We start from the raw sequence: 15,661 nt of genomic DNA on the forward strand, positions 1-15,661 counted from the left end.
CCAGAGGATATTTGGGTCCGGTAACGGACGCTTCACAAAAATCCGATCAACCAAAACGGACCTTTCACAAAATCCCGATCATACAAAACGGACCTTTCACAAAATCCCGATCAAATAAAACGGACCCTTCACAAAATTCTAATAAACAAGATCGGATCTTTCACAAATTGTTTATTGAAAGAGCAAATCTGAAAGCAAAATAACGCATATTTCTGTATTTCTGTGTATAAACCGATAATTTTTGGAACCTTTTTTGAAGTCAAATTAGAGGGATCAGCTTATACAAAATCGGCTAATTTTGAAAAAAAAAAAAAAAAATCGGCACTCTTGCGATGCTCCTGAATTGCTACTGCCAAATAAATATAATGGTTGTTTGTTTTATCACAGCTAATTAGCAGCGGTGTTATTGTAAACTTTTCTGAAAAGGCATTGGTAAGCACTTTTCTCCCTGCTCATGATTTAATAAACAATAATAATATTTATCTGCAAAATGAACTTAGAACTGCAAAAGGATAATAAGGGTGGGGAAAAAATATGATCGCTTCAGATAGGGTTACCAACTTCAAAATTATCTATACTTAGCGTCTGGCGTTGAACCTTTATAATGACTTGAAAGAAAATATTCTCATCATTTTACTAGCTTGTCAATATTTGCGTTTTTTCGGTGCAGTGCGATGTTTAATTGTTATTTTGGGAGAAAATTATATGGGTTTTGATTTTTGGATGCTAACAAGGATGATTAACTTTAAATAAACTCTTTTAATTACCGTTTTTTTTCCCCTTAGATGTCTACATTTTGAAAAATGCAATCTTTTAACATCCGATATGAGAGTCATATTTTGTTCTTCTTTCGAGCTAACCTCGCTTTATTAGGATGCAAATAAATGAAAAGTCTCTTTGTTTCTGTTAGAACTCTCAGTTCAAGTTTTTAAAGCAAAATTCCATTTTCTGTTATGAGTCAAAAATTAAAATGCTGAATAGATGGTTTATTTTATTTTATTTATTTATTTTTTTTGCTTCAACTGTGTCCACAGATGTTAATGAAATGTTTATCATAGGACTTTAAAATGCAATTTTAAAATAATTTTATCAAAAATATTTCTTTTACAAGTCATTTTTATACTTTTGATGCCTTCACTTTGAGAATTGCGATCTCTTTGCATCCGCTATCGGAATCCGATTTTTCGAATTTTTGATGTTTATTACGCTTTGTTAAGAGGTAAACAATTAAAACAACTTTTTATTTTTGTTTAAAATCACGGAATTTATACGTTTTAAACGAAATTCTGTGCTTTTTAAGAGTGTCTTGGGTCACAAAGTTAAATGCTGAACCCTATTCTGAATTTTATTTATTTATTTATTTGTTACAATTATTTTAAATACTGGACAGAAATATTTGTAGTATAATTTAACAAAATGTAGAATGGTAGATAAATATTGATACTTGAGAGAGCGATGCTCCCCCCCCCCCCCCCCCCCGCCGCCAAATATCAGAAAAACACCCCAGAATGATATTCTCGACATAGAAGAGGGAAACACTCAACTTTAAGTTTAATTGATGCAGTTTGTGCCATCTGTAAATTATAAAATTTTGTTTTAACAATTTTTTTTTTTTTTGCGAAATTAATTATTTTTCACAAAATTTATTCATTTTTCACAAAATTATTTAATTTTTCACAAAAAACGGACCCTGTGAAAAATCCTGGACAGACCCCTGGGTACTAAGTGTAAAGAGTTCGAAATTTGTCTTTTCCAAGTTTACTTTGAACTCATTGTCCAGGGTCCAGGTTGTCAGAGCCTCTAAAGCCAAATTTAGTGTTTTCTCCAACATAGAGATGTCAGAGCCAGTGAACCAGATAACAAGATCATCAGCATACAACAGCGACTCAGTTTCTGGAACACTATTTTTAACAAAACTCAAAAGGTCATTTACCATGATGTTAAAAAGGACAGGACTCAAAACTGAGCCCCTGAGGGAGGCCCTGCCTGGTTTGACCAAAACCAGAATGAGAGTTACCGTATTTTACATTTAAGAGTCTCTGTGAAAGAAAGTCCTTAATCCATTTAAAAAGATTTCCATGCACTTTCATATAAAGCAGCTTCTTAAGTAGCCTTTTAATCCAAATACGGTCGAACGCCGATTTAAAATCGACCAAGACAGCAAGAGTACTTTGTTTCCTCTGAAAACCATCCTTTATATGTTGCGTAAGTCGAACAATTTGTTCAGTCGTATTATATCCTCATCTGAAACCAGCCTGTCTCTCAGAGATATGGCCATTGTGGTCCAAAAAGTACTGAAGTCGATCAACGATCATTCTTTCGGTTAATTTACTAAGGATGCAGGTCAAGGAAATGGGCCTAAAATTCTGTATGTCAGTCGGGTCTTTTCTAGGTTTTAAGATAGGCATAACATCAGCCTTTCTCCAGAGGCTTGGGAAAGTGCCGCCCCATGTTTTATTTATAAAATTTAAAAGTGTTTGTTTAGCTTTAAGGCCAAGCTCCAAGACAAATTCAGGGAGGATACCATCAGGACCAGCACTTTTTCCTCTTGTCATGCAATTTAGTCCTCTTTTAAATTCCAAAAAAGTAAAAGGCGAAGAGAAAAGGCTATTCCATGCTTGATCATCACCAGAGGGGATAATTTCTCCCCTCGTAATCCTAGTCGGTGGGTTAAAATTACTAATCTTGCGGTAAAATTTCAAGAAAGCCTTAGCAATATCTTGCTCTGAGGTCAAAGTTCTTGTGCCAATCTTCAAAGGTTGTTTGCAAGGCTGTGTGTGTTTACCGTTTAACGCAGATAAAAATCTAAAGGCCTTTGGTCCGTCTTTTCGGTAGTCCATGCCCTCTAGAAACTTGCCAAAAGATGAGCGTTTTGCTCTTAGAATCTCTTTCTTCAAAATAGCTTGGCTTTTTCTTAAAGCAATACAATCCTCCATATCAAAACGGTATAAAATCACATTAACAGTAGCTTTCAAATCTTTATATATTGAGAGCTGCATTGCCCGACTTTGCCCGGTCTCCTTGAGAACAAAAATTGTGTCAAGTGACATATATTCAATAATTAATTAAAAGAATAACTTAATAACTTAAAGAACAACTTAAATAAAAGAAAAAAAAACACCATGCAAAATTGCCCTTCCAAACAATGGCGACAGATATTAAAATACTTTTAAGAAATTAAAATGCGAAAGATGGATTTTAAAAGCGTAACCATGGAAACATGAAATAAAATAAGTTCAAGAGATGCAAAATAAGGAAATAAACAATGGATTCAAAAAGCATAACCATGGAAACGCAAAAATAAAATGATTGACAACCTGAATCAAAATGACATGTTTCGAAATTGATTTAAAAACGCTTGTAACTTTTTCCTTTGACGATAGAAGCTAATTTTTTCGACCATAGGTCGAGAGAGATCTGGAGTAAAAAATTTCGCTTTTTCCAATGCTGTCAAAAAGAAAACTGTGGGACAACTCCTTCACTTTTTATTGATAGATATAATGAAGAAAGTAGTGCCTAAATTTCTGCTAAGCCTAAAAATGTTCGAGCTAAAAACGCAAATAACTCCCGCCGTATTTAAGTTAGAGCATTGTAACAAATTGCGTAGAACACGGAAAATTCTACCCTTTCCAATGATATATAATATTAATATGTGCAAGTAATTTTTGACCTGTTTAATAGCCAATAATAGGCAATTTATGTGAAATTTGGGCCTAAATTTGAATAAAAAAAGAACTATTTATCGGATTTTTTTCGAATTATAGCCTATGTTACTCAGTAAGAAAGCACCTTTCATATAGTGAAAGAATTTTTCAAATAGGTGCAGTGATTCCAGAGATTACCTCGAACACATAAACACACAAAAATCCGCCCTCTCTCTTTATAATATTAGTAAAGATATAAAGATATTTTAAAGCACATAAGTTGATGCACTATATTAAGTGACTGTGTTTAAAAAAAAAAAACAATTGTTTAGTAAATTACAGTTTTATTTTAAAAAGGGTCATCCACAAGTGATGCCATGCCTTGAGGGGAAGACGGATTCATGAAATTGTGACTGGGGGAAGAGACAGGGTGAGAAAAAGTGACATCACATAGTTATTGTAACCAGTGTTCGCGCTCAACTATTCGTAACCTGGGTCCCAGGGACCCATTAATGAAATAAATTTGGGTCCTTTGGTGGAAAATAAAGGAGTCCCTTAAATTTTAAACAAAATCTTAGCGTGTAAATGAATAATATAAAAATATTTATACTTGGGGAAAAAAAGGCATGAAATAAGATAAATTGGTTAATTTTGCCCTAATTTTTTGTGATTATCATTGTGAAATTATTTTCAAATAATATACTCTTGCAAGACTTAGTTATGTGAGAAACTATTTGGTCAGTTACAATAAGATTAACTCAAAATTTACTTTAAAAATGTATTTTATGATAAAATAAAAAACAAGTGCCTCTGATTGATCAAGGAAAAAGCACTCCCTTAACCTTTGTTTTCCTGGAAATTTTCTTAGTGAAAAAAAGTGAATAACCCCCCTCCCCCCCCCAATTATCATTACAAATTACATAATAATAAACTAAAAAGCTAGCGAATGAACCCAATGCAAAAATCGCGATCGCAAAAACGAAACATTTTTTCATGTGCAATTGCTCATTTGCAAAATTAAATCACTATATTTGACTTTCTTATGACTCATTCAAAATATCTGTTTTGGCTTTTGTGCTATTTTTAAAATCGATTAACACCCAACTTTTGCAAGTCCAAATAAAAATAGCTCATCAGAAAGAGATGAATTACTAGAAAAGGAACAAGATTAAAGTGCTTTTGTATCAAATGCAACAATGCAAGTATTCATAAGCAATTTAAGAAGAAAAATGTGAAGTTCAGAACTTTGTGTTTAACGTGATTGGGAAAATGTTTGCCTTTTTTTTTCTTCCCTCCTTTTATTGGGAATGTAAAATAGTGATTTTCAAAAGTAATTCTGGTTACATGAATGCAAAATAGCTATATTTTTACTGTACAGTTGTCTTGTATTAATCCTGAAGATTGCATTGAAACCACTCTTACTTTTAGTTTTTATTGCTGTTTTCAGGAATTTCCTCAAGATAAATGTTGAGGGAGAGCTTATTTTTGGAATACAGTACAATGAGCTATTTATGAACTTGCAATATTTTGCTCTATGATCTCTGCCCAGGAGGTCACTGTAAGCTCCAGTCTTATCACTAAAATTCCATTGACTGGTCAACAGTAGGGGTGTGTTCCAATAGCTGATAAAGAGATAGGGTCTTTTTAATCCCTTTCTGTTGATTCTCCAGGTCATTGAAGCTTAAAAGCATTTACTAAATAGATTTTTTAGCATTTTCTTCAATTTTTTTTTTCTGGTTCTTATCTTTTGGGTTTTCTGGGTCCCTGGGACCCGATTTTTCGCGTAAGTTGCGTCCCTTTTCCGCGAATTTGCGTAAAAAACCTGCTATAGCGCGTAAACGCGAACCCTGGTAACAATATGTTTATAAACAATTACAAAGGGGGGAGGGGTCAAAAGTGTTGAAAAAAAATACAACATTTAATGACAGCCTATTTGTACTAATTCAAAATCTCGTTTAACTCCTTCAAAAATCCTTCATTTTATTTCTAAAATTGAGTACAAACCCTGCTTTAGTACGGTTGTGGGCTCTTTAAATAGCTTAATGGAAGAGGCGGTAATGAGCAGAGGGGTGGGTAGCTTTAATAGGGCTATTGATCTTCATTGAGGACTAATAAACTGATTAGGACCAATGCAGCTGGGCACAGAGCCTGTTGCTGGTTGTCATATTTGTATTTATATATGTAATATATTTTTTTAACTGAGTCAAGTAGTGAAATTATGTGTTCACTTCAATACAAAAAGCTAGAAAAAACTTTGTTTTTACCAAACAGCTATTAAATTTTTTAAAAGTGTAAGTATTTTACAAGAAAAAAAAAATCCCTAAAGGTATTTTAGAATACATGTGAAACATTTCTACTAAATTTCTGATGTAGTCATGTTAACTGAAGCTGATGTTGTATATTTTGTTCTTCAGATTTTAACTGAAGGTTGCAGGATGCCTGTTCGAATGAGAAATCTTGATGAAACACGTAAGGATAAAACTTTTCACTTTCTCTGTTCATTTTTTTAAAAATAAATTATTTTATAGTGTTGTATTATACTATTGATCTTTTTCCAACAATTTCTTCAGTATTTTTTGCACAAACATTTTAAGTGTAATTTTCATTACTTGTTGCAAGATTATTTTTTATGCTGCGGAAATGATATTTTCTTCTTACACTGTCCATCTCAGTTTCAACCCTGTCATTTGTTGTGCCTAAGATAAACTTTTTGTTAAATCCAAAAGTGAATAAAGAAGAAAATTACCTCTGCAGTTTTCTATTATATTCTGCGATTATTCAATTAAAGTCAGTTCAGGCACTTCAGTAAACCCATTACAAATTAAGCTCAAATATGCAGTACATTTTGCACAATGATAAATATTTACCATTTAATTAATAGAAGTCATCTTTTGCTGTCGTTCGTGCGCTCTTGGCATCTCTTTTTTTACGGAACGTTTTCACTGAGTTGCTTTTGAAATGCTCCTAAGCGATTGAAAAGTTATACTGTTGCCTTTAAGTTTAAGGTAATAAAGGCAGAAGCAATTGGAAATCATCTTGCTGCCAGAGAGTTTGGCATTGACGAGAGGTGCATTTGCCGTTGGATATTGGATAAATTAACCATCGAAAGTGATGGCCAATCGAGGGATGCCAAAGGCAAAAAGTGCAAAATGAGGATTTTTGAAAATATTTCACTATTGTTAATTAAAAATACTAATGAGAGAAAAAAAAATATTTACATTTAATCCAGCTTTCTTTACTACAGTCAACGCTCTATAGAAGGAACTCCTATTACTGCGACCCTTCTGTAATAGCGACTGATGCATGAAGTCCCATTTCCTGTTCCATAGATACAATGTTACTTTGCCGTCCATTAGAGCGTCCAACCAGAACCATTCATTCCAATATAACGTCCAAGGCTAAATTTCAATTTTTGTTAGTCCCTCAGGGCTAACTATTCGAGAACCAACACTTAAACATTTTATATTTCTTCTAAAGGTAAAATATTTCCTTTGAAAACAGATACTTGTTGGTATAGGGTTCCATAAGTTATGAAAACCGTGCAAAAATGGTAGACATTACGAGTTATATATTTTTGAAAAAGTCAAAAAAGTGAAAAGCTTCTACAATAATTGCAGCATAAAACTTTTAAAAAGAGAAAGAAACTAACAAAACATTTTTAACGTCATTTTGTTACTTTCTTGATCCTCTTTTATAATGATGCACAACTATCAGAAATTATTGGTGAATTTTGTGCATTATTTGTGCAAAATGCCTGAATAATATGCAGTATGTTATAACGGCCTCTTGTTATAGCAACCTACTGTTTTCTGGAAGACAGGAGTCGTTATAACGAGCGTCGACTATACTGATTGTGCTTTTAAGTTATTAAATGTTAGATGCATGCTGTTGGCATAAATTAAAGTTAAGTTTAAAATCCAGAAGTTAAGATATTTAAACTAAGCCAACATTAACTGGCCGTGTAATGTCAAGTTGGAGACAAGCAAAAAACATGTTTCAGAAAAATACATTTATTAAATATGACTAGAATAACATCCCCATAAAATACACCCCCAAAATATCATAACAAAAGTGGTTCCAGAATATAAAGAAAAATGTCACCAAGATGTCGATGCAGTCTCTTGCCACTCCGAAGGATCAGGTAGAAAACGCACAAAAGGTCCGCCGAATCACACTTCAGGAATGTCCGGACTGAACAGGCAACATTACACAATACGTAGATCGGTAAACATCACAGATAGACACGTGGAACTCACATCCCCGACATTTTAATTTGCCGGACACAACACAACAGGTTCTTCACCTGGACTCACTAATTCCAGGACTTGGAAGATTAAACATCACATACCACAAAAACCCCCGCTAGCATCGCGGGGAAAAACCCCCCACACGTGAGCCGGACTAGGCTTCACGATCAGAACCAACCACTGGGGATCGTTGAAAGAAGAAAAACGTGAGTGAGATCGCTGCCACTCGCAACAATATATATGTTTTATCAACCAATGAGATTCCATGCCTCGATGACGTCACCACACTAACTTCTACTTCGACCATCACTCATTTGCATATTCCACTACCGCGAATATTCGTACTCCTCTCCATAGCACGTGCGGTCAACAAGTGGAATTAATTCGAGTCGATCAGGTGACAACTCAACTTTTCTGAATCGACACATCGAGACATGCAATCTCCGATGGTTTCAGTAAACAGTCGCCATTAATTATGGCGTGGGGGAATCGTCGATTGAAGTGTTAGCACCAACTAGTTGACAGGTTCTACTTTTACCAGACTGGGATTAAAGTAGGTACACTTAACTTTAAATTATTTTCTTTAAATTATCGGCTGTGGACCGAGAATAAAAACTAAATAAAATAAAATAATATTTTATGCTAACAAATTCCCCCCTTCTCGGTTACACAGCACGATACACTTCAAAACGACATGAAAACTGACATATTTCAAACAACAATTAAAAAAAATTTTTTAAACACTTTTGAGAAACATTGAAAAATTTACACATTTGAATATTAAGCTTTTACATTTTCATAATTACCAAAAATGAGTTTGCACATTTTTTTCAATGTACCCCGAGTCAGAGGCTTGGTAAACGTATCCGCAGGATTTTCTGCGCTTTTCACATATTTTAATTCAAATGTATTTTCCTCTACTAAGTTTCTCAAAAAATGATATCTGACATCAATATGCTTTGTTCTGGAATTTTCTATAGGGGAATTTGAAAATTCTATTGCAGCTATATTGTCACAATTAATTACAGACCCGTTAAATTTATATCCAGCTATTTCAAAATGTGATGTTTCTTCTAAAATTCTTTTTAACCACACCACCTCTTTTGCTGCTTCTGTCAAAGATATATACTCAGCTTCCATGGTGGACAATGAAACACACTTTTGTTTAAATGTTCGCCAGATAATAGGTACTTTGTCAATGTAAATAATAATTCCCCCCATCGAAATCCTATCGTCCCTATTTGCAGCATAGTCTGAGTCAGAAAAACCATTGATTTTAATTTCATTTATTGCAGATAGACTTAATTTATAATAATTTGTATATTTTAAATAACCTAAAAGTCTTAATAAACACTGCCAATGTCTTTTACCCGGATTTGCTTGAAATTGAGATAATAAATTAACTGTATATGCAATATCCGGTCTAGTTTTCCCTGCTATATAGGACAAACATCCCAATAAATTGCGATAAGGTACTTTCTCCATTTCTTTTATTTCTTGGTCCGTTTTTGGACAATCACCTAAAGACAAAATTGTACCTTTCGCTATTGGGAGGGTCGAGTATGGGTATTGATACTTTTCAAAATTTTCACAAACTGTCTTAATATAAGAATTTTGGTGTATAAAAATTCCCCCATTTATTTCTTCAAATTCTACCCCCAATAATTTTTTAGTTCTCCCTAATTCTTTAATATCGTAATGTTTTGATAAATCCTGAATTGTTTCCTGAATTATGATTTCATTTTTTCCAAAAATTATTATATCATCTACATACATCAATAAAAACACATTTCTGTTTCTTGTATAGACACAGTTACTACATTTAAATTTCAAAAAATTTAGACCTTGGAGAACCCTATCAATTTCCAGGTACCAATTTCTCCCCGATTGATGGAGACCATATAGCGATTTCTTTAGACGGCATACCCAGTCTTCTTTTCCCGGGATTACAAAACCCTGTGGTTGTCGCATATAGATTTCTTCATGCAAATCAGCATAAAGATATGCGTTTTTTACGTCTAATTGAAAATGGCTCCAACCCAGGAATATCACCAGAATTGAGAAAAACATTCTTATCAGGGAGAAATTGATAACTGGGGAGAAAACCTGAGAATACGATTCACCTGCCACCTGCCTATTTCCCATCGCAACCAATCTGCTTTTAAATCTGGCAATTTCCCCTTTAGCATTCCTCTTCAAGTCATAGACCCACTTATTACCAAGTACTGGTTTACCAACTGGCTGGGGAACTAACTGCCACACCCCCCTTTCTTGAATCACTTTCATTTCTTCTGACATGGCTTCTTGCCAATGTTTTACTTCTGGGGTTTTCAAGCATTGATTATAGTTTTGTGGAATTAGCACTTCTGACAAATTTGCCTCTGGCTCGGGTTCCATTTGTTCCTTAGGAGAATTAAAAATATCAAACAAAGGATTATCAGGTACATTTTTACTTTTGAAATCAAATAGTTCAGGATTGTAAACAATGTTATTCTTCTTACAATATTTTTCTACATCATTGGGTGACCTTAACCTGGTTTTATTTCCCTTTTCATAGTAATAGATATCAGTACGGTCCCCTTTCTTTCTTTTTACTGCATCCCTCACCCATTCAATTTCCTCACAAGGGGTGGGAGCCTTTCTTTCATCTATCTCTTTATCTAAGAGAACTTCACTAATAGGTTTAATAAAAGAATAATCATCATCATTGTCTACATTCCCATTCAAGTTTGATTTCCCCCAAATTAAATTTTCCCTGAAGACCACATTAATAGTTTCAAAAATTTTCTTTAGCTCTGGGTCCCAAATTCTGTACCCTTTTGCTTGGGTTGCGTAGCCCACCATTATGCCTTTCTTACTTCTCGAGTCAAATTTCTTTAGGTTTTGTTTTTGCATGCCTCTGTAGGCAATACATCCAAACCTCCGGAAATGCCTTACTGAAGGCCTGTTTCCCCAGAACAGCTCAAATGGGGTTTTCCCCCTTTCTTTTAGGACTGTTCTATTCCTAACATAATTAAAGCATAAGGCGGCTTCCGCCCAAAATTCTTCCCTTAGTCCAGAGTCTTTCAGCATTGCCCTAACCCCATTCATTAATGTCAAATTGTATCTTTCTACTACCCCGTTCTGTTCGGGAGTATAAGGGTTGGTTCTTTCTATGCTGATGCCTTCTTTAATTAAGTGGGTCTCAAAATTAGAATTTGTGAATTCCCTCCCATTATCAGACCTTATGGCCAAAATTTTCTTGTTGAGGGCTCTCTCTACATGCCTCTGGTATCTAAGGAAATATCCAAAAGCTTCATCTTTTGACTTTAGAAAGTAAATAGTGGACTTCCTTGAGAAATCATCAATTATGGAAAAAATATATCTTTTCCCCCCTAGTGACTCCACCGGAAATGGCCCTGCTAGATCCATGAAAAGAAGCTCAAGTTGTCTTTTAGACCTTATCCCTGGAGTGGGCTTAAATGAACACCTTCTTTTCTTTGCAATAATACAAGGCTCACAATCTGGCCGGTTTCTACTTTTTATATTAAGTCCTTTGACACAGTTCTTCTTTTCAGTTTCCAAGATACTGTCATAATTAATATGGCAAAACCGTTCATGCCACAACTCCAGGTCTAATCCTTTGACCTCGGTTACATTTACATTTGGTGGTGAGTCACTACTTTGATTACTTAAAAATGAAGTGGGTTTTACAAAATACAATTTATCAATTAAAAATGCAGAAAAAAGTTTGATACCATCATTATTAAAAATACATATTTTACCAGGATACCACCTTAATGAAAAACCAAGACTGTCTATCCTGGATCCGGAAAGCAAATTTCGTCTAAGTGTTTTAGCATAATAGACCTCATTCAATGTGATGGTTACTAGCTTACCATCTGTTTTAATTTCGAAAACAATTTTCCCTACCCCCTCGACTTGACTATTTACATTGCCCACAGCTACTTCCATTTTTGTATTTTTAACAGGCCTCAATTCACAAAACAAGTCCCTATCTTTACAGAAATGTGCCGTGGCACCTGTATCCAGTAAAAATACTGGTATTTCCTCCTTCAAATTTGTGTTGTTGGCCTGCACTCCTGATATTTTACTGATGGTGCAAAACATTCCAGCCTTAGGGGGATTACTTTGTTTGACAAAATTACGATTACCTTTATTTTGATTAGTTGGTTTTCTGCTCCAACACCGAGCCGAAATATGCCCCTTTTTCCCACATGTGAAGCAAACTCTCGTTTCAAATTTATTTACATTTTCAACTTTCCGCCCAGTCTGGTGTTTATTCTGAACTGAAAAAGCATTAACACTTGAACTACTATTTCCAAAATTTTCATTTCCTAAAAATTTTAATCTCCCCTCTTCTGCTAAAAGTTCATCCAAAACATTTGAAAAGTTAAATTTACTTTCATCCCATCTATAAATATTTTGTACTATTCCCCTAAAATTTTGATCTAAACTACGTATTAGTTGAAATCCCTTTAATTTCTCATCCATTTTATAGCCATTCTCCTCCAACTGTCGGAGCAAACACTTCAATCGAGCCGCGAACATTCCAATAGTTTCTTTTTCATTAATTCTGCTAGAAAAAAACTCCTCCCACAATCCGGCAACACGGGCTAAAGACGGAGGTTCAAAATTCAATTTCAATGACGTCCATACAGCATATGGATCGTCTAAATCATCTATTAGTTGTTTTAACTCATCCTCTATGTTGAGGTAAATAATCGCCACTGCTTGGCCCCTCCGTTTCTTTATTTCTGCCGAAATACCTTCTTCTAATTTTGTTTGGGTTAATTCCCATAAATCTCTTTCTATCAGTACCATTTTCATATTTTTCGACCATGTTGCCCAATTGCAGGAGTTAAGTTTCTTAATGTTTCGATAGTCCCTTTCCATTATTCTGAAAACTTTTGCAAATTTGTCTCCAACCAAAATGACATTCGACCGAGCTCTGCTACCACTTTGTTGGCATAAATTAAAGTTAAGTTTAAAATCCAGAAGTTAAGATATTTAAACTAAGCCAACATTAACTGGCCGTGTAATGTCAAGTTGGAGACAAGCAAAAAACATGTTTCAGAAAAATACATTTATTAAATATGACTAGAATAACATCCCCATAAAATACACCCCCAAAATATCATAACAAAAGTGGTTCCAGAATATAAAGAAAAATGTCACCAAGATGTCGATGCAGTCTCTTGCCACTCCGAAGGATCAGGTAGAAAACGCACAAAAGGTCCGCCGAATCACACTTCAGGAATGTCCGGACTGAACAGGCAACATTACACAATACGTAGATCGGTAAACATCACAGATAGACACGTGGAACTCACATCCCCGACATTTTAATTTGCCGGACACAACACAACAGGTTCTTCACCTGGACTCACTAATTCCAGGACTTGGAAGATTAAACATCACATACCACAAAAACCCCCGCTAGCATCGCGGGGAAAAACCCCCCACACGTGAGCCGGACTAGGCTTCACGATCAGAACCAACCACTGGGGATCGTTGAAAGAAGAAAAACGTGAGTGAGATCGCTGCCACTCGCAACAATATATATGTTTTATCAACCAATGAGATTCCATGCCTCGATGACGTCACCACACTAACTTCTACTTCGACCATCACTCATTTGCATATTCCACTACCGCGAATATTCGTACTCCTCTCCATAGCACGTGCGGTCAACAAGTGGAATTAATTCGAGTCGATCAGGTGACAACTCAACTTTTCTGAATCGACACATCGAGACATGCAATCTCCGATGGTTTCAGTAAACAGTCGCCATTAATTATGGCGTGGGGGAATCGTCGATTGAAGTGTTAGCACCAACTAGTTGACAGGTTCTACTTTTACCAGACTGGGATTAAAGTAGGTACACTTAACTTTAAATTATTTTCTTTAAATTATCGGCTGTGGACCGAGAATAAAAACTAAATAAAATAAAATAATATTTTATGCTAACACATGCTTATGAAGAGTGCGGCGCTTACACCGAATGCGACGCATACATTAACATTTTTTTTCTTTCAGAATATATTACAATGCGGCGCTTACACCGAGTACTGCGCTTATTCCCAAAAATACGGTATCACTTTCGGAAATATGGGCAGGTTTTTCCAAAAATGAGAACACTTTCTTTTTTTTTTTTTGAAGGCAGTGTTGGTTACACATCTTCTTAATGAAAGTAAAAGAACCCCAAAAGGCATATAACTTTTTTAAAACATATGCTAGTACTGTTCATATTGTTCTCTTTCCGAGGCGGTAGCTTTGCTTGTTTGCCTGTCATTGAGTGATGAAAAGGAAAATTGATGACCAATCCTTAAAACCACGGGAGACAGAGACCTTTCTTGCAGGGTCCCTGTCAATGGCACCTACAGGGTACAAACGACTTACGATACGGCTCCTTTATAATCCTCATTTGACAATCGTCAGCAGTGCCTAAAGGCCTCTTTTTGCATTTCCATTTAAGTCTTATCTTCTCTTCTGTCCGGATCCCATCTCCTTTATACCACTGTAGAATCTCAGTTAATAAGTTTTCACTTGCAGCAAGTCAGGATTACACGATTACAAGGCGAGATTACAATTATTGAAATTTAGATTACAGTTACGATTATGCAAGAAACAGTTGATTAAAATTATGATTACAAGATTGCCAGTGTCTCATTTCCAGATTATGATTACGATTGCACAAAAATGTAATTGATTATGCAGATTACAATTACATAATCAGAGATTACTCCAAACCTGATATATATTCAGTAGACTCCCCATTATCAGCCTCCCGACTATCTGTACTACGTACTATCTGGCCTGGTAAAGAATGTTTGAAATCGGTTATTGGTAAAACTAAAAATTGTAAAACTCATTTGGTCATGGAAGTGTATGGGCAAAATAAAGAGTACTAAAATGGTTTTCTTTCTCTACCCCCTGCCTGCATCCTCGGTGCATTCTGATCATCCAATAACACAGGTGACACATTACTTAGAAGCTATCTTGCGGTCACTTTTGCACACAACACTTATGACTAATCAGTAGGAAAGGTTCAAGGAAAGGTAATCATAAACTTAGATTGACTTTGATAAGAAAGTCAAAAAAACCTATAGCTTTTAAAAGTCTTAAAAGTCTGGAATCACTGCCTCTACATTACACACATCATAAGAGGGTGTGGATGACTTCAGCCATCTTTAAGACTTGGTTTCACAATGAATTAGTACCAACTATCAAAAAACGTTTGAAGGACAATGGTTTGCCGAGGAAAGCTTTGTTAATTTTTGACAATGCACCATCTCACCCGTGCATTGATGAACTTACTGATGGTGCCATAAGAGCTGTATTTATGCCACCCAATGTAACAGCTCTTTGCCAACCATTGGATCAGGGTGTGCTTCAAATGCCAAAGAGAAGATACAAATAATTAATAAAATACTGAAATTTCCATGCCTTGTTTTTTCTTTTTGCATCCTGCAAGTATTTCAATTATTTTTAATGTTGTGTTGTTTTTTACTATATGGTACCTTATATCTGCTTATTTTATTCATCATTTCAATAATATTTTTATTTCTTTAATTTATTTTAGAAAAAATGCAAAAGTCAATCAAAAAATGTGGCATAGCACCCACAGTCTTGAATTTTATTGAAACTTGGCATTGTTACTTTTTTTGTGTATTTAAGAAAGTGTAAAAAATATTTATGGTGAATCCAAACCATTTAGGCTTTACAACCTGTTAAAAGTTTTGAGATTTCATGATTAAACAAGGAGGC

The 15,661-nt window shown here is 34.9% G+C and overlaps 1 protein-coding gene across 1 annotated transcript in view; it reads left to right on the forward strand.

Annotated features, from left to right (window-relative positions):
* The window catches only part of LOC129225254 (histone acetyltransferase KAT5-like), a 77,157-nt gene that overhangs the window by 22,351 nt on the left and 39,145 nt on the right, over positions 1-15,661 (forward strand). The window contains exon 2 of the mRNA XM_054859835.1: positions 6,059-6,113. Within this exon, the coding sequence (XP_054715810.1) occupies positions 6,059-6,113 (55 nt within the window). The remainder of the gene's footprint in view (positions 1-6,058; positions 6,114-15,661) is intronic.

Source organism: Uloborus diversus, chromosome 6, assembly GCF_026930045.1.
Source record: "Uloborus diversus isolate 005 chromosome 6, Udiv.v.3.1, whole genome shotgun sequence".
NCBI classification, from domain to species: domain Eukaryota; kingdom Metazoa; phylum Arthropoda; class Arachnida; order Araneae; family Uloboridae; genus Uloborus; species Uloborus diversus.